The sequence below is a fragment of the Thermothelomyces heterothallicus genome (assembly GCF_042370625.1).
Source record: "Thermothelomyces heterothallicus CBS 202.75 unplaced genomic scaffold P884_scaffold_9, whole genome shotgun sequence".
Lineage (NCBI taxonomy): Eukaryota > Fungi > Ascomycota > Sordariomycetes > Sordariales > Chaetomiaceae > Thermothelomyces > Thermothelomyces heterothallicus.
In genome coordinates this window covers 916,203-934,282 of record NW_027192570.1, presented here as the reverse complement: position 1 = coordinate 934,282, position 18,080 = coordinate 916,203, and the positions used below count along the sequence as shown (strand labels likewise).

Genomic DNA, 18,080 nt, shown 5'->3' with positions numbered 1-18,080 from the left:
AGCTTTGGGGAGGCACAGCACACTCTGACACAGTTTTCCCCTTGTTTTAGGTCCATGATGGAAGTAATACATCTGCGTTTCATCTGTACTCGGAAGTGCGTTTACGGACTGCCGCATGCGAACCTGCGCCAGTGCCTGCATTCTCTACATGCGGGTCGACTAGCGGGAGCTTTTCTTCTTCGACGGGAGAATGACGCCGTGCAGCTCGCCGCGTCCAACAGGAGTGCTCCTAGCGGTGTGAGCTTAGAAGATCTTGCATTTCCCCACACGCACTTGTTACTAGTGTGTAGAAGGCCTGCTCTTGCCTATCGAACATGATTGGCGCTGGATGCTTGAAGAACTGGTCCAAGGCCGTGGTACCTCCTACCCGCCCCGGTTGCGCGACTCTGTCCATCAAGATGGATAGTTATTTTCACCGCCTCGTGTTCCGAATTCGCGCATCCGCGGTCATTCTATTCGTTCTGCGGCGGTGAGGCGGACTATGCTTCGATTCCAGAAGGCGGGGGACGTACAGATCTGTGTCTTCGCCGCGACCTTTCGCGAGTGGCAACACAAGGTGATATCACATCATCCTGTCAGGCGTCATATGCCCAGTGTTCTACAGCGGCGGATGACATTTGTGACGGCAATCTCAGCCATGTCTTGCCTCAGGAACAATGCGCGGCTAGGGAACTATAACACACGTTACTGGAAAGTGCACGAGCCGCACAGCAGAGATGCGAGAGAAGGGCGCAGCCTCTCACACCACCCCGGCTGGTTAGGGTGGGCCACAGCGGGGCGCTAACGTCAGGCACGACAGGGGACCCCCATGTCGACGCGTCAATTGAACGCGAAAACGCGTCAATCAGCCAAGTAAACAACAGTAGGCGTCCCATCTTTCTTGCGTGCTTCGCCGCGCGATCTGCCCTCGTTCAGGTTCCCTTCTTGTCTCCACGCTGGATGTGATTGCCAACAGTTCGTCTGGAATCTGGTCGCCTCACCAAATCCTTCGGCGACAACGTCAATATTTCTGCGCGCCTCTCTCCTTTGAGGCACTGTTGGTCCATCATTGCGTCGACCCCGCTGATCGCATCGCATTACCGAAATCCTGGCTTGGTCGCGTATTCCCCGCGTCCTTGGCGGAGAGCCTGTGTGCCGAAGCAGCTCGAGTTTCGATAAAACTACCGATAATCACCAATATCGTCCGCGCCTTCTCTGCGACATGAGTTTGGCGATCAATAGCAGGATCTAAAAGAGGCAGGAGTCAGCACTGTTGAGTGACTCTTTCCAACCGGGCAATAGGCAGTCGCAACCCATTCCGAAGATGCCTGACGGGCACCTGCGGATCTGACGTGTTCACACGCGCTCCGAGTCATCCTTCCCGGGCCTGTTGGGGAAGAAGCACCTGCCTGCCAGCACTCGAAGGTTCCAGCTAACCCGAGCCTGTGCTGTCTTGTCTTTCCGTCTTCGAGCGTCGACTAGCTTCGCCTCTTCGACACTCGCACTCGCACAGCACCGTTTCCGCTCCTGTCGGCAATCGACCGCACTCCCGATATCAGAGTGCTGCGCTCCAGTTGGCCGATCGGGTTTTGCGTGCTCTGTCCCTCTTGCAGTTGCATTTGCGAGCTGCGCGCGACGCTGTTGCATCGCGCATCGCCCGCACTTCTTGCTCTCTCGACAGTTTTCATTGACATTAGCGCCGTGAGTTCTGCTCTTGCTCGTGACACCCAGAACAGAGCGATCAAGCGACGATGTCATTCTCAGGCGGAAGCGGGGGCACACTCACACTGCCCTCACCGACCCATGTTCACCACGTCGACGTCGGCTCGACCGTCAGATCCCTCCGGAGGTCCCTCTCGCGATCGCCCTCCAAGTTCAGGCTATCAGGTATCGCGTCCCCCACACCGAGTTCATCGGTGCTGCGCCAGTCGCCGACCCCGTCGTCAAATGTGCAGTTCGAGCAAACCACGTCCACTTCTACAGTAGTCCCCGCGACGCCTGCCTTATCAGCGGGGCCGCTCTCGCCGACCTCTTATTCGGCACCGCCCCAGCTTCAAACCACCGGCACTCCTTTCAAACCGAGCATCAAGCTCTCGGTGCGTTCTGCGAGGTCAAAGCCGATGACCCGGCCCCTCCCTCGATCTCGAGTGTCGCCCAAGAGTCCCCTGAAGCGAGTTTTCGGTCCTTCGCCCGATTCTGGCAATCAGGTCCCGCCGTCCTCTTCCCCCGCCGAAGTGCAGGACCAAGAAAACGAGGCTCTTACCGACCGCCCCCTCGCGTCGAGCCCCTCGTCGCGTCGAAGCCTCGACCATTCCTCGCGCCACTTAGTGCATCTCGACATGTCGGGAGCGACTAAAACCGGCATCTCCAAGTTCGTGGAGGGCAACAACGAGCCATTTCCCGCCATTTCGGTTAGCCCGCTCAAACGGAGCGATGCCGCCATGGGGTCGGGCCAGACAAGTTTCGGAAGCCCAGTCGCGAAGCGGCGCAGTCTTCACGGCATCTCATCAACCGGAGACGAGCCTTCGGTTTTCGACCAGAACCCAACATCGCCCCAGAACTTTGACATCCATGAGGATGGCAACCATGAGTACGAGCTGACCGGAGCTTGCGCATCGCCGTTCCGCGACCCGGTCGTGCCGCCTACCCCGTCTGCGCTGCCGAAGCGCATGTCTTCGCTTCGCCGGAGTACACTGCAGCAGCGCCACGGAAACACCCAACCTTCCCTGGGCCGGCGCGCAGGCGAGAAGCAACTGGCACAGCTCGCCGCTGAGCCCGGCACACCGGCAGCTCGCAGCAGGCCGAGGCTCTCGTTGGATCAGTATGTTCCGCCGGAGGAACGCGCGAGTCCCTTTTCTCCAGCGCCCTCGTCAACTGCGGCGGCTCAAGCGACTCAACGCCCGGCCAACCAACCTCATCCGTTGTCCCGGCTTGTATCACAATCCTCTTCCGGCTCGGGCCAGCCCGGAGACGAATTCCCAACCCAGCGCCCACTGCTTTCACAAGTTTTGTCCAAGTCGCTACCTCCCGGATCCCGTCCTCCGACAAATGATTCGGAAGAAACCGCGACTCCTCACTACAAGGGTGCCAAACCATTACAATCGGCATTCATGTCGACAGGCCTCGTTTCCAAGATGAATCGCAACCGCGACGGTGGCCCACCCGAGCATCCGGGAGCAAAGATATCGGCAATGCCGGACACTCCCTGCAAGAAGCAGCCGTACTACTCGGCTACATTCCCGCCTCAGGGTGGCAGCGGCGGGCGACGATCTCGGGTCTCCCTCGGGAGCCCTTCCTCGCCCTTTAGCGCAGTCGCGGCCCCCATCCGCGGAAATTTGTTTGCTACCCAGGAGAAATCCGGCAGCCTCCTCTTCCAGCAGGTTCGCTCCGGCCATACGAGAAAGGGAAGCATGTTGAGCGTGGACGGTGATGAAGTGCCCGAACCGCACGACGAGCTCCCTCCGACACCGACGAAGAATCTGTTCTTCAAGTCGCTCACGGCTCCGAATCCGGCCGAGGGTTGCCAAACACCAGGAGACAATCGGTCTTTCGCTGCTCGCGCCTCTTTGTTTTCTCTGGGGAGCGACCCGCGAGAGACCAATGCTGAGTCCAAGGCGGATGCGCTCACCCCTGATGCGGATGCCGTTTCCCGACCTTCCACGCCATTTTCCAACGACTCGCCGTGCCTCGGCTTTTCGTTCCCGCCGTTGACCGGAAGCCGCACGCATCCTGCCTCCTTTGCGACTCCAGCCCCCGCGAGAACTTCTCCCGCCTTGTTCGCGACACTGAACAATGCTGCTGGTCAGTACGCAAAGGCTGACGCTACCACGGCGGCAGCGGGCTCGACGAACCCGGAGGCTGTGTCGCCTCATACTCCCCAAGACGCAGCAGGTTCTTCGATGACGCCTCCCGACCCCAGCAGCCTGTCCATCTCGAACTCGGAGGACAGACAGGCAAAGGTTTCTAGGACCCCGGCGACCCCCAGCAACTCCCATGCGCGGCAACTCTTCTCGAGTTTTGCGAACCGCCGACTGAGCATGACTCCTCAGAATGGACAGGGCCCGAGCGATGTTGACGAGTCCTTGGTCTCTCGTTTTGATAAGTCCGACATTATCGGAAAAGGCGAGTTCTCTCAAGTGTACCGTGTCGTCAAGTCGTCCGCTCCCGGATCCTTTATGATGGCGTTCTCGACAACCCCGCGGACGCCCTCGAGTCCGAATTGCGAGAGAGTGTATGCCGTCAAGAAGCTTCGGATGCCTTTCCACGGCGTTAGAGACCGCAAGGCAAAGCTACAGGAGGTTGCCGTTTTGCAGTCGCTGCGCCATTCCAGTAAAATTGTGCAATTGATTGACAGCTGGGAATACAACGGCCACCTCTACATTCAGACCGAGTTCTGCAGTGAAGGCAGCCTTGATGTGTTTCTCAAGGCTGTTGGACAGGCGGGTCGGTTGGACGACTTTCGGATATGGAAAATCCTCTTGGAGGCAGCTCAGGTGAGTTGCAGTGTGCAACCCTCTCCGCGTCTGGCGTTTACGTTGCTAACCCGACGAAAGGGACTCTCTGCCATCCACCAGGCTGGCTTCATCCACCTCGACATCAAGCCTGCCAATATCTTTATCACGTTTGACGGTTATCTCAAGATCGGCGACTTCGGCCTGGCAACAACCTGGCCGGCTGCCAAGGGGATCGAAGGCGAGGGCGACCGCGAGTACATGGCCCCCGAGATCTTGCGCGGGGAGTACGACAAGCCCGCTGACATCTTTGCCCTCGGCCTCATCATCCTCGAGATTGCCTGCAACGTGTTCCTTCCGGACAATGGTCCGACCTGGCAGGCCCTCCGGGCTGGCGACCTGACAACGGTTCCCCCCCTGACGTGTGGCGAGGCTGGCGCCATTGCTCGTGATGCGAATGGCCTGCCCGTCTCTCATGACTCTGGAATCTCCCAGGTGTCCAATGGTCAGGAGATCGGGCTCGGTATCAGCCCTGGCCGGGAGTCCTTTCCCTTCGAAGCGATGACACATAATGCGAGCAACCTCTTTGGCGGGCAGAAACGGACGGAATTGCAACATCCGCCCAACTTCATGCTCGACCCGAGTGATCCTCATTCCCTCGATAGCCTTGTCAAGTGGATGATCGAGCCAAACGCAGCCGATCGCCCCACTGCAGAGCAGGTGCTCTCGTCGGAACCGGTGACTTGGGTCTCATGCCATCGGACCGCCGGCGCTACCGTCTTCGAGGGCAACTGGGGTCCCCTGGTCGGTTCGTCAGTGGACGACCTTGGCGACACCGAGATGATGGATGTTTGAAAACAAAACTGTCACGTCTTGACGATATTGGAGCACAATCTCTGCTCTCGTGTCTGAGATGCTGGATATGCCGCCACTCGGAGGGCTTGGCATACCAGGAGATATGTCTGAGTATGGTGTCGACTTAGTCAGCTATCAGGGCTGGATATCCATGCGGATGGTATATTGAGGCCATCTGGGCTCGGTCGATGTGTGGATTGTGTACGGGAATTCATTCACTTGGCAACTCGCGCAGTCCAACAGTTTCAGCATTCTTCGACACGGCTTTCACAACGACATGTTCTCACTAAGAGAGTCGAGACGCGGGACATGGCCACGGGCCATTATCGGCGCTGCGTTTACTCGCGTTTCGGTTTTTTTTTAGGCCCTGCATTGCTTCGCGCTCGACAACGGTTTCCATCTTGGGCTTGGTCATATACGGTTGGGAAACAGCATTTCTAACGGAGGCGATCTGATGACCTGGCGCTTTCAGGACGCATAGCCCTCCGCGGCCACGAATAGGGAAAACAAACTGGGAGGGGTTATTGTCAAGTACGCAGCAGTTTGCTGCCGGCCTCGGGCGTTGGTTTCGGACTTACGAAGGTAACAAATCATCCAGTGCGGAGGACACCCTCCTCACCGTCCCGTCTCTTTGGTCTTTCTATCAAAGAGACGTGTACTATCAGAGCAATCATGCATCCATGTATAGACTATGGCAGGGTGGCATTGCATTGTCAGCTGGCTATGGATTTAACTCCAACTTCCCGGTGAAGTACCTCGGGATTCACATCTTACGTCTTTTCCTTTGTTCTATGGAAGGAGGCGGAGGATCATCACGACAATACGACGGAATGACACGATTTAGAGGCAAAGACCTATCCTGTATGTACGTACTACAACCTACTAATCATTTCCTTTGTCGATCAAGGGGGGCGGTTGCTGTTGCTATAGTGATAGCTCAATAGTTGACGTCTCGACGTCTAAATAAGTGTTTTCCAACCATGCTGACAAAGCGGTCGTCCCATGTGTTTCGTTTCCTGTATGTCTTTCTGCCCGTAATGGCTGCCATTTGTCTGGCATTTCTCGAAATGGCAGCCATTTCTCGATTAGATTCTCCGAACATTATCTCTAGGAGCGAATCTGCCCACGAGACCGATCTGGCCAAGGTAGAGAGTATCATCTGAGATGGAGGAGAACAAAGATCACTTAGTTAGACAAGAAGTGTGCCGACCGGGATCTTGACAGAGGCGAGGGAATGCAGGAAGTCTGGCTCAATGTTAGACAACCGAGCCACCTGGCGTGGCATACCGTCGACCCCAACTCGTGATCACATAAAGACTGCCCATTGTGATTCTATTCCATGACTTTGATTCCCAAACCCTAGGACCCTACGGATTCACCCAACCCATACTTTGAAAATGATAAATACACCCTGAAACCTGCCACGCCATGCCTAACATTTCCCTAACAATCTTGACGTCCCAATCAACAAAGTCGTCGTCTCCCGGAAGCATGATATTATCCCCTTCCACCTAGTCAATGATGCTTTGACCTCCCAAGACAGGAAGATAGGTCCCAACGGGAGGAAAGGCGTCTCAGCTACGGTGGTGACTTCAGCCTGACGGCCATATCAACCACCCAGAGAGCAGACGACGGTCCGGCCCGCCGGACAACCCGCCACCAATCCGGACTCGGTTCGGGAACAAAGCACATTTTTGGTATGTACTGGTGTGTACAGGTACAGTACATTAATGATGATGCAACGCAACGCGGCAAGAAAAGAGAAGAGAGGAGGGGAGGAGAGGAGGGAAAAAAAAAAGAAATAGACACCTCCCCCCAATCACTCAAACTTGCCGCCGCCAAACAAACCGCCCACGGCCTTGACGCGGCTCTCGACGCCGCGGAACTTGCGCGCCTCGCGCCGCCTCTCGGCCTCGGCCAGCGCCGCGCGCCGTTCCGTCTCGCGCGCCAGGTAGCTCACGCCCGAGCGCTTGCCGGCGGGCTTCCTGATCTTCATGCTGCTCTCGGCGGCCGGCCGGCCAGTGGTTGTTGTTGTTGTTGTTGTTGTTGTTGTTGTTGTTGTTGTTGTTGTGCTGGTGATGCCGGGCGTCGCTGCTGCTGCTCCTCCGGAGGCAGAGGATGAAGTGGAGAGGAGGGAGTTGGTGGTTGCGCGGCGGAGGAGGGCTGGGACCTTGAAGCCGCCCGACGAAGAGGAGGAGGAGGAGGCGGAGGCGGAGGCGGAGGCGGCCGTGACGAAGGCGAGCTTGTTGGAGGCGGAGGAGGAGGCGGCGGCGGCGGCGGAAGCGTTGCGCTTGAGGCTGATGCGGTCGATGACCTGGGGGGGGGGTCTGCTGCCGCGGCGCGGGTTGCGGTTCTCCTTGTTGCTGGAGCCGCTGCTGTTGCTGTGGGAAGACCCCGGGCGGAGGCGCTCGTCGTCATCGTCGTCGTCGTCTTCTGAGCCCAGCTCGGTGGCCGGGATGAGAGAAGAGGAGTTATAGGGCTCCTCAAGCAGGTTGGAGAGCGACTCGCGAATCTCGCTGATGCTCGAGGGCTTCTTGGCGATCTTGCTCCGACGGGGGTTAGGCGCAACAACGGTCTGCGGCTGGCTGTTGGGGATGACGGCAGCAGCTGACTGCGCAGCGCCCGAACCTTGTGACCCCTGGCTCACCGCTGATGGATGAGCGGGCGGCGGCGCAAAGATAAAGTCCATTTCTTCGTCGTCGCTGCCGCGGTCCTCAATGGTGCGCAGGAATGCCTGGTTGCGCGGGTTCTCGGCGACCTTGCTGATGCGCTCGTCGGCAAGGAGGGCGCGCTGCATCTTGGCGAACTGGCGACGCTTCATGCGACGGCGGGCCTCGCCGCCGTCGTCCGAGTCGGACAGGTCGTCCCAGTCGCCGTGCCGCTTGCGCCGGAGCTGGCCGGTCGTGACGTCGTGGAAGAGCTTCTCGACCCGCTTCTCGTCTTCAGCGCGCTCGCGGTCACTGTGGGAGGTCAGTCAGCCTTGTGGCCATGCCGGAAGGGGGAGAGGGCGTATGGTAGGTAAAACTTACGCATAGAATGCGGCGAGCTTCCTCTCATCTTCCTCGTTGTCCTTGGTCTCGTCGTCAATCATCTCCTTGACCGACTGGTCGTCGCTATCGTCGCTGTCTTCACCGTCTGCGCCGCCGAGCCCGGCATACTCGTCCTCCGACTCTTCGGCCTGCTCCTCGACCATCTCGCGGGCTTGGCTCTTCTTCTTGTCAAAGACCTTCTTGCGCTTCTTCTCCTTGAGCGCAGCCTCCTTCATGGCGGTGAACGCGTTGTTGTTGTTGTTGGACGTGGTGCCGAAGCCGAACTCGTCATACTCCGCATCTTCCATCACTTGGTCCTCGCCATCACGAGATTGGCGAGTGGGCGACGCCGGGACCACGTCAGCCCTGCGCCTGAGCTTGCCGGTTCGCTGCACCAGAGGCGAGTCGTTCGGCTCCTCCGCTTGGGTCTGGCCGACGGGAACGGTTTCTATGGTTGATACGGGGGCCTCGATGAAGCGCTGGCGGAGAGGAGAGAAGTTGTGGAAACCCGCGTCCTGGGTCGGTTCGATAAGTTCCGACATCTGAGTCTGGCTCACGGAATTCTCCCCGAGGAAGGTATCGAACCCGTGCGTCTGGGACTGCGAGAAGCGGATCTGCACGGCCTGGGTCTCGGCTTGCTGCGTTTCACGCGTCGGCTGGCTGTCGCGAATCATGTCCTCCGCGGCGTCCTGGGCCGCCTGGGAAAAGTTCGAGTCGGGGAAGGCGGTCACGTCAAAGGTGGGCCTCGGCTGGGAGGGTGACGCCTGGGTCGTCGCCATCGGGGTGTCATCCATGGTGCCCGCGAAGATCTGGGTGAGACCGAGACCAGCAGGTCCGGCGACGGGAAGGCCTGGGATGAAGGTCTTCCTGGCGGACCGCAGCACGGACGTCGGCGCGCTGGGAGACTCGGCGTTGCGAACCGACGGCGACTTGGGCAGATGATCCTTTGGCCGGGGCGTGGCCTTGACGAAGGGCTCGGCCTCGTCCTCATCGTCGCTAACGATGGTGACGTGCTTTCTGGCCCTGCGCCGGATTTGGTTGGTACTGGGAAGATCGGCGTCATCATCTGACTCTGCGCCGTCAGCTTGGTCTCCGACTTCTTCGGCCTCGGATGCATCCGCCGCTTCGGCCGCATCGTCAACCAGCTTCTCCCCTTTCTCGTCTCCTTCCTCTTCCTCAGAACCGGAGAATAGAGCAACTCCTTCTTCCTGTTCCTCTTCCACTTCCTCTTGCTCCGCTTCTCCCACTCCTTCTCCTTCTCCTTCTTCTTCTTCCTCTTCTTCAGAGCCAGACAATTCAATCCCCCTCTCCTCTCCCCCCACCGCGGCTTCCTCATCCTCGTCGTCGTACTCCTCATCCTCACTCTCGTCGTCCCACCCGAGCGGGTCCTCCTCCTCCTCCTCCTCGTCGCCCGCGGCGCGCTTCTTCTTCCTCTCGGCCTTGGCGGCCTCTCTCTCGCGCCGCATGATCTCCTCGGCCTCCCGCCTCGCCTTGGCCACCATGTCTTCGACCTCCTGCAGCTCCCGCTCCCGCTCCTCGGCCGTCTGCACGTATACGCCCCTGGCCCGCAGCATCTCGAGGTGGCGGTCGCGCTCGAGCCTGGCCTGCTGGCGGGCGCGCTGCAGGAGGCTGGCCTGCAGCTCGGCCGTCGTCATGACGGCCTCCCGGTGCTCCTTCTTGAGCTTGTTGCCGGCGCGCGAGGGCGGCGCGGGCTGCCTGTCCGGGTCGTCGAGGTGGGCCAGCCGGCGGAGGATCTGGAGGGAGTGGGCCTGCTTGGCCTTGTTGGCGGGGACGCGGTCGAAGATGGCGTCCAGTTTGGATTTGCGGGTCGCGACGACTTGGAGGTCGTCGTCGTCGTCGTCGTCTTCATCACCATTCCCGAGGGAGGCTGACGCGGCTGCCGTGCTGGCTTCGAGGGCAGGGAGCTTGACGCGGATGTTGCGTTTCTTCGGAGGCCCCTCGACTGCCGGCTGCCGTTGCTCTTCCGGGTCGGCAGCGGTTGCTTTACCTTTGCCTTTGTCGAGCCTTTGGCGGGTGGCGGCTGCGTCAATGGCCTCCTCTTGACGACGGAGAAGGCCGTCAGCACCACCGCCTCGGGGAGCTATTCCTGCTCCCGCGGGAGAGACACCCTTGGACTCGGCCTCCTTCCCGGCCGCCGGTGGCGAACTAGGCGGTGTCTCGGCATCCCTCGCCTCGGCATCGCTGTGCTGAGGGGAGCCCGGCGTGGGAGCCCGGCTCGAGCTTGCGGCCGGCGCGGGTTCGTCAACCGGCGCAGCTGCCGCACCCTCGGGCTTGAAGTTGAACCGTTCAAAGAGAGTCGCCTTGGTGATCTTTTTCTTCACCCTGGCTTCGTGGGCGAGCTGCAGACTTCGGGTCAACCGCTGCGTCTCCCGGTTCATCTCCTCCAGGGCCTTTTTGCTTGCTTTGCGCGGGCGTCTTGATGTGGCCGCTTCTTGCGTGAGCTTGCGGCCACCGTCGTCGTCGGTAATACTGTCGTCATCCTCATCAGGATCGGCGACGATGTCATCGTCGCCCTCCCCCCCCCCCTCCTCCTCCTTGTCGAAACCAACAGCCCTTCTCCGTTCAGCCTTCTTCCGCGCCTCTTCGGCCTCCCTGGCCAGGCGCTCCTGGCGCTTCCTGGCAACCAACGCCTGGAAGCGGGGATTCTTAATTAAGCGGGTCGGGCTTGGTAGGTCATCGTCGCTTTCGCCTGCTGCAGGGGACTGGGGCTTCGATGGCGAGACGAAGAGGCCCGGAGAGGTGGGCGCGCTCTTCTTTTGTGGGGAGATGAAGAGACCTGGCGAAGGTGCAGCATCCTGTGGCGGTGGATCCGGTGTTGAGGTGCGTTCCCGCCGCGACTTGAGCTTCCTGGGACGCGTCATAACCACGTCCTCGTCTTCGTCTTCAACCCCGGCTTGTGCAGAAGCATCCGAGTTGTTCTGCGCGGGCGGAGTGCTTCGCGTCGAGTCCATGTCGTCGTCGTCTGCTGACTCTCGAGTTTCGCGGTCGCGGGTCTGCATCCGGGCGGCTATTTTGCCACGGGGACGGAGAATGGCATCGTCCTCTTCTGAGCTGCTGTCCGAGAGAGCATCGAACCGGTTCTGTAGGATAAGGCGCGTCGTGGCCGTGGTGGGTGACACGCTGCGAGAGCGCGGCAGAGAGGGAGACGGAGACGGAGACCTAGAAGAGGCCATTGTGCCCGCAATTTGGGCGATTTGAGAAAAATAAAATTATGGCAGGCGGTGCTGGCCCAGGAACAATTTGCTTGAGGACTCCCCAAAAGATCACTGCTTGGGCGAGGTGAAGGTACTAGTAGACGGGTGGATTGTGGTATGATAAGTGGCAGGGTTGGTTTGGTGGGGAAGACGCGCTGCCAGACGCGTTCCGGGAATTGGGGTAAGTGGGAGGGCCCACTCACACACTCGGTAACTCGCTGCAATTAACTTATCTTTGTGTGTGTTGTACGGGCCGCGCGAGGATCTGACGCGACACCCCTGTAAAGACGCAGCGCATGGGAGAGAGCGTATATGTATCCGTACATACTCTGTCATACGATACACTAAGCCGTCAACCAACGCCTGCAACAAACACAACACTACGTCGTACGAACTAGTTTCGTAGGGCAGCGCGTTAGTCATCGTCATTGCTCGTTTTAGTCACGTCCACACCATCTTTTTTACTTGCTTGCTCCGCATGCTAAACGAGGTTACACACTACCTAAGTATATACGACCGAGGCTGTCAACCGCGCATTGCCATCTCAACTCCCTTCGAGGGCTTTTTATGGGTATCGTTCGTAACGTTAAAAGTACAAAAAGGACAAAAGGGAAAAAACGGGAGATATAAAAAGCCCTCCAATTTCAACGGCAGTCCCCCCCCTCCAGGTATAGTATGTCCCCCAACTCGACGCCCAAAATATGCCTGCCGCCCTTTTTGAATCTCACCCAAGAAAGTTGTACAATGGACGTAGCAACCAAAGAGACTCTCGTCAGTGCCAATCCAGTGTGCGTGCGTGTGTGTGTGTGTGTGTGTGTGTGTGTGTGTGTGTGTGTGCAAGCAACCGTTGCCACTCCCTTTCGTAACGCCAACTTCCAGACCGCCCCCGAAAACTCCGGGCAAAAAGCAAGAGAGAGAGAGAGAGAGAGAGAGAAACAAGACCCCTCGCTCGTGAAATAGCACAACCTGAGCTTCTGCGCGGCCTTAGCCAACGGCCAGGCAGGAGTCCAGAACCGCATCAAGCATTTTCGCCTCCGGGCCAGCGCCCTCCCACCACAAGTCATTGTCAATGTCCATCTGGTCGTCATGGCCGGTCCCGTTGGTAAGCGGCTCCGGGTCCTTCCCGGTCCCGGTCCCTTTCATGCCGCTCATCTCGACGTCTCCGTCCCGGTCCGCGACCCTCTCGCGGCCGTCCACATACGTGTAGTCGTCCCAATTCTCCAGCTCGCCCTCTCGGTAGCCATATATGACCGACGTGCTGATGATGGGGAAGTTGGCCAGGCCGCAGTCGCCCATCTCGAGCGCGAGCCGGAGATCGGCGATGCCCAGCGGGCCGCGCTCGCTCGCGGCCTTGGCTTCGACGGGCAGCAGCCCCGTCTTGTCGCGCGTGATCTCGCCCCGCTGGAACGCCTCCTCTTCCTTGGCCAGCTGCTTCCGGTACCTGTGCGTCAGAATCCAGTTGTTGCTGGGGCCGAATCCGGCGTTGCCCGAGTCGCCCGGCGGGTTGCTCCGCGTGCGGCTGAATATGGCCGACATGACCTCCTTGATGAACGTCTCGGTGGCGATCGACATGAATTGCGCCGCGTCTGGCGCGTGCCCGGACGCGAGGCCTGCCTCGTAGCAGAAGGGAAGCATCCGCGCCTCGATGTTGCTGACGTCCGGGAACTCGCCCGACTCGACCGCCAACGGCTGCGCATAGCGTTTCCTAATCTCTAGGTCAAAGTCTTTTTGAAGGAACGTCAGCGGCCGGGGCTCACTCGACGACAATGCAGGGAGGGGTGGTGCGCGTACTCATCCGACTTAGTCCGCCGCCCGCACTGGCCGGCACATCGGCCGTCTTGGAGTGGCGCAGCCGGGCATGCTCGGTGAACACGTTGGCCAGCGACTCGTACGGGTCAAACTGGAGGCTGATTGTCAGCAACCACGAAGTCTGCGGGGAAAAAAAAAAAAAAAAAGTGCAGCATGTGCTCTGGCTCGGCTCACGTCGTTGTGTGCAAGATCCTTGATGCGCCTCCGGTCGCGGGGCGGAAGCTGCATGACCTCCCCTTTCAATCTCCGCTCCGCGGCATCGCCCGAGACGGGCTTGCTCCCCGCCGTCGTCGACGGCTTGTCGTTTGCGCTGACCCAGGGCGCGAGGCCCTGGTCCGGCATCTCGCGCGTTACATTGCCGTAGATGGCGGCAATGAGCTGGTTGTGGAGGTGTTCTCGGGTGCCGTCGGGCGAGGCGAGGATGGGCTCGATGCGCTCGCTAAACTCGGCCTGGTTCAGGCGCCCTAGAAACAGGTCATCAGCATGCGATCGTCCCAATTGACAGGGAGGCATCGCGAAATCCGCGGCGGGCGGTTTAGTACCGATCAGGAAGTTGGTTATCGTTTCTTTGTAGGTGGGCCATTGTTCCGCGCCGATGCTGGCCTTGAGCGCCGTGTAGATGGGTTCGAGATCGATGCGGGCCGGTATCAGCTGGCTAGTTTTGGGCGCCTTGTGTATTGACGGTACCGACACGTTGATGGACTGTTTCGAGAGGACCGGTGTCGAAAGGCTGATGGACGGCCGGCTCAAGGCGGCGGGGTTGATGTCGACCATGGCGGCGGCGGCGGGAGGAGCTCGCGGTGTACGGCCGCCGGCCCACGGATAAGCGAGTGGTGCGGGATGCGGTCGGCGAGAGCGCGGAGAGAGCGAGAGAGGGTGTTAGGACCGTCGCGCGCGGGTTGCTGCACAATCGTGGGGCGAAACCGCGTTCATTTGCGCATCAAAATGTAGGCCTGGCTCATGCGATCCAAGTTACGGAGTTAAATTGATGCATCAGGCATTGTAACGTTGACGTATTGATGATTTTGTGCTCGGCCGGCCACAACTTGGGGTGGTCGGTCGCAGTGTTCGGTGGTCGTCGAATTTTATGGAGCTAAGCAGGCCCCGTACGTACGGTCCAGTGGTCCTGTGGAGGGCGTTGCGCCCGGAATTAGGCTGCTGACAACTAGCGCGGGGTACCTATCTTCGCACCAGAACGCGGCGTTGTTCTCAGGTACCACGCCCCACAGGGCAGCTAGGGCAGCTGGTAGTGTAAGCTGCAGCAGTTCTTAGCAGCCGTAACCAGTACGGATTACAGCACGGACTACTACACCAACCTAGCACTGATGCCATCCGCGGTGAGCACCACTGTTATTGCCGCGTCGCGTCGGGCTTGGGCCGCATTTGCCGTTTTCCAGAGAGACCCCTCCCCCAGCATCCCAGAGCATTATAAGGATTAGGGATGCAGGAGCTCTGAACACTCCCCGACGGCCGAAACCAACTTAGCAAACGAACGCTGGACGACGGCCCCCGGATCAATTCACTGTTCCAACCCCCAACCCCCAACCCCCAACACCATGCAGCAGCCATGGCTAGCAACCCGCGTAACCCCCGCGTGTCGAATGCCATCGACAGTCTGATCACGCATCTGGTGCCCAGCAATCCGGACGACGACGAATACACAGTCCAGCAGCGACACCGTGCTTCCTTCGAGCTCGTGCAGAGCATCCTTGATCGGTGCGCACTCCCTCCCTCCCCCTCTCTCTCTCTCATCTCATTTGGGGGGGGGCGCCCCATTGCTGATGCTTTGCCAGCCCCGGTTCACCCGTCTCGTCCGACGTAAACCATGCTTCGGATCTCATCAAGCGCAAGCTCATCCAGAGCAACCCTAGCCAGGCCCTGAGGTTCTCCAACCTCTACACGAGGCTGCTGTCGCTGCCGGTGCTCAACCAAAAATGGGCGATCCTGTACCTTCTCTACCAGCTCTCCGACTCCCCTGATCCCAACGAGCCCCCGCCTTTAAGTCCGCCAAAACCGGCAGCGCAGCGAGAACCCCCTCGGCCGGCAGAGAAGGAACGGCGGTCGAGGGCGTCGACTGCTGCCCCCACGCCCGAGGAAGAAGTGGTCGGCGATGCGTTCGCGCCCGGTGGCCTGAAGAAACTACCCACCGAGAAGAATCCCAAGCGCAGTCAGGCCGAGGAGAGGCCACCGGCCCAGCCCCCTGTTGACGGGACGCCAAAGAAGGCGGTTAGGGATGTGTCTATAAAGTCGACGTTGCTGGCCGACAATTCCAACGACTTCGAACCATCCGAGATGGCCCTGCTGAGAGACTTGCCCTATACCCTCCAGGGGCTCTCGTCCACCACCCTTCCCTTCGCCAAAGAGAGCGCCCTAAAGCTGCCTCGTACTCTTCCCACGCCAATCATATCGCTCCTCCATACCCTTGCCGAACCTTCCCTGCTCTATAGGGGGCTTGCGGCTTTTGTCAAGTCGCCCGCGAAGGGCCTGCTCGGCCAAAGCTTGCGCGCGGCTATCAACAAGGAGTTGCGGTCGTACCTCACCCTTGTCGCCACGCTCGAGGCGCAGATACGGAGGGCGCTCGCGGCCATCGACGAATCTGCACCCCGCGGGGGGATCGGGAAGGCCGGCGTTACCCTGAAGCGCTGTGTGGTGTGGACTCGAGAGGCCACCATGGGCCTGCGCCTCATGTCCCTGATCGCCGAGGAAAGTAATACGAGGCACGGCGGGCAGATCATCAGCATGATTCATGGCTTCTCTACATCCCACGGCGATCCCGTCGTGGCTGCCTTTGCCGAGCGCCTGCTGGCAGACGTGACGCGCCCATTCTACGACATCCTCCGCCGCTGGATCTATGACGGCGAGCTGTCGGACCCGCACCTCGAGTTCTTCGTCAGGGAACAAAACCCCGACGACGAGAACCGCAAGGAGTCCAAGGCCAAGGGTCAGGCTAGTGTCTGGAACTCCAAGTACGAAGTCGTCGACAGCATGGTACCCAGCATCATCACGGCCGACTTTGCCCAAAAGGTGTTTCTGATCGGGAAGTCGCTCAACTTTATCCGCCACAGCTGCGGCGACAGTCAATGGGTCGACGCGTATTCCAAGACCTCGTCCAGGCCGCTCAGCTACGGCGACACCGCGACGCTCGAGACGTGGATCGACGAAGCCTACAAGACGACGATGCGGCGACTGATGCACCTCATGAGCAACCGCTTCCACCTTTTCGAGCACCTGCAGGCTCTCAAGAACTACATCCTGCTCGGCCAGGGCGACTTCATTGCGCTGCTCATGGAGTCGCTGGCCGCGAACCTGGACCGGCCCGCGTTCGCACAGTACCGACACACCCTGACGGCCCAGCTGGAAAACGCCATTCGCGGCTCCAACGCCCAGTACGACAGCGAGGAAGTACTCAAGAGGCTCGACGCCCGCATGCTGCAGCTCAGCCACGGCGACATCGGCTGGGACTGCTTCACGCTCGAGTACAAGATCGACGCGCCCGTCGACGTCGTCGTGACGGAATGGGGCAACCGCCAGTACCTCAAGGTGTTCAACTTCCTCTGGCGTGTCAAGCGCGTCGAGTTCGCCCTCTCCTCCACCTGGCGTAAGTGCATGACCGGCTCGCGCGGCGTGCTCCAGACCTCGGACGAGGAAGTGCTCCAGACCTGGAAGAGCACCCGGGGGGTGCTCGCCGAGATGATACACTTCGTCGGCCAGCTCCAGTACTACATCCTCTTCGAGGTGATCGAGTCCAGCTGGACCGAACTGCAGAACAACATCCGCAAAGAAGACTGCACCCTAGACGACCTGATTACCGCGCACACCAAGTACCTCACCGCCATCACCCACAAGGGCCTCCTCGGCGCCCGCCGGCGACAGTTCCAAGAATCGCTCAAGGAGGCCGCCGCTCAGCAGGGCACCGACCCCATCACCACCACTACCACTACCACCACCATCTCCTCCTCCTCCTCCTCCTCCTCCTCCTCCAACCACGAAGACCGCAACTCCTACATGGTGCAGCTGAGCGAGCTCCTCCGCACGATGCTCGCCTTCCGCGACTGCGTGGACGGGCTCTACAGCTGGTCCCTCTCCGACTTCACGCGCCGCCAGGAGGCCGACGCGGTCAGCGTGCTGCAGCACCGCAACAAGAAGCCGAGGCTCGCCAGGGGTGCCGCCCCCGCGGCCCCCGCCGATCCGGACGACCCTCCGGCGGTCTCGAGCGCGGCCGTGGCCAGCCACGACGCCGACGCCCTCAGGTCCGAGCTGCCGGCGCTGCAGGAACGCCTGCGCCAGCTCGGCGCCAGCTTCAAGGCCCGCCTGCAGATCCTGCTGGGCGACCTCGCCTACCAGCCGGACGTCGACATGCGCTTCCTCGGCGTGTCCATGAACTTCAACGACGTGTACCAGCCGGTCAAGAGGAAGAGGTCCGCGCCGGGAGGGAGCGGCGGCGGCAGCGCGAGCGCTGCTCAGGGGAGTCAGGGACAGCAGCAGCAGCAGCAGCAGAGTCAACAGCAGAGTCAACAGCAGAGTCAACAGCAGAGTCAACAGCAGAGTCAACAGCAGCAGAGTAGTAGTCAGAGCCAGCAGGGTGCTGTCGGGGCGAATACCTCGAGAGTGTAGAGGCCCATAAATAAGCACACGGCGACTCACCGCTATTGTGCTTGAGCAAGGGAAAGTGTTTGGTTGGTTGCGGTTAGACGGCGCATGTTACGGGACCAGGAACCAGTTCACATCAGTCCGCGGCGTTA

General features: G+C 60.0%; 4 protein-coding genes across 4 annotated transcripts; 2 read left to right on the top strand and 2 right to left on the bottom strand.

The window, feature by feature from the left end:
- Window positions 1–2,099: 2,099 nt before the first annotated feature.
- P884DRAFT_198919 (uncharacterized protein) lies at window positions 2,100–5,285 on the top strand (the record flags this gene model as incomplete). The annotated part of the gene is made up of 2 exons (XM_069438193.1): window positions 2,100–4,472; window positions 4,533–5,285. 2 exons carry the CDS (start codon window positions 2,100–2,102, stop codon window positions 5,283–5,285), a joined length of 3,126 nt encoding a protein of 1,041 aa, XP_069298288.1.
- A 1,489-nt stretch (window positions 5,286–6,774) lies between these two features.
- Window positions 6,775–11,623, bottom strand: P884DRAFT_132546 (uncharacterized protein). The gene is made up of 2 exons (XM_069437214.1): window positions 8,315–11,623; window positions 6,775–8,245 (listed from the first exon to the last, which is right to left on the bottom strand). The coding sequence occupies exons 1-2, from the start codon at window positions 11,506–11,508 to the stop codon at window positions 7,105–7,107; spliced, it is 4,335 nt and encodes a 1,444-aa protein (XP_069298287.1). The 5' UTR covers window positions 11,509–11,623; the 3' UTR covers window positions 6,775–7,104.
- Window positions 11,624–12,513: 890 nt separating this feature from the next.
- Window positions 12,514–14,112, bottom strand: P884DRAFT_198618 (transcriptional regulator of RNA polII, SAGA, subunit-domain-containing protein; the record flags this gene model as incomplete). Its single annotated transcript, XM_069438159.1, has 4 exons — window positions 12,514–13,253; window positions 13,321–13,429; window positions 13,513–13,802; window positions 13,881–14,112. The coding sequence occupies 4 exons, from the start codon at window positions 14,110–14,112 to the stop codon at window positions 12,514–12,516; spliced, it is 1,371 nt and encodes a 456-aa protein (XP_069298286.1).
- A 793-nt stretch (window positions 14,113–14,905) lies between these two features.
- Window positions 14,906–17,952, top strand: P884DRAFT_198842 (Spc98 family-domain-containing protein; the record flags this gene model as incomplete). The annotated part of the gene is made up of 2 exons (XM_069438184.1): window positions 14,906–15,054; window positions 15,132–17,952. 2 exons carry the CDS (start codon window positions 14,906–14,908, stop codon window positions 17,950–17,952), a joined length of 2,970 nt encoding a protein of 989 aa, XP_069298285.1.
- Between the last annotated feature and the right edge of the window lie 128 nt (window positions 17,953–18,080).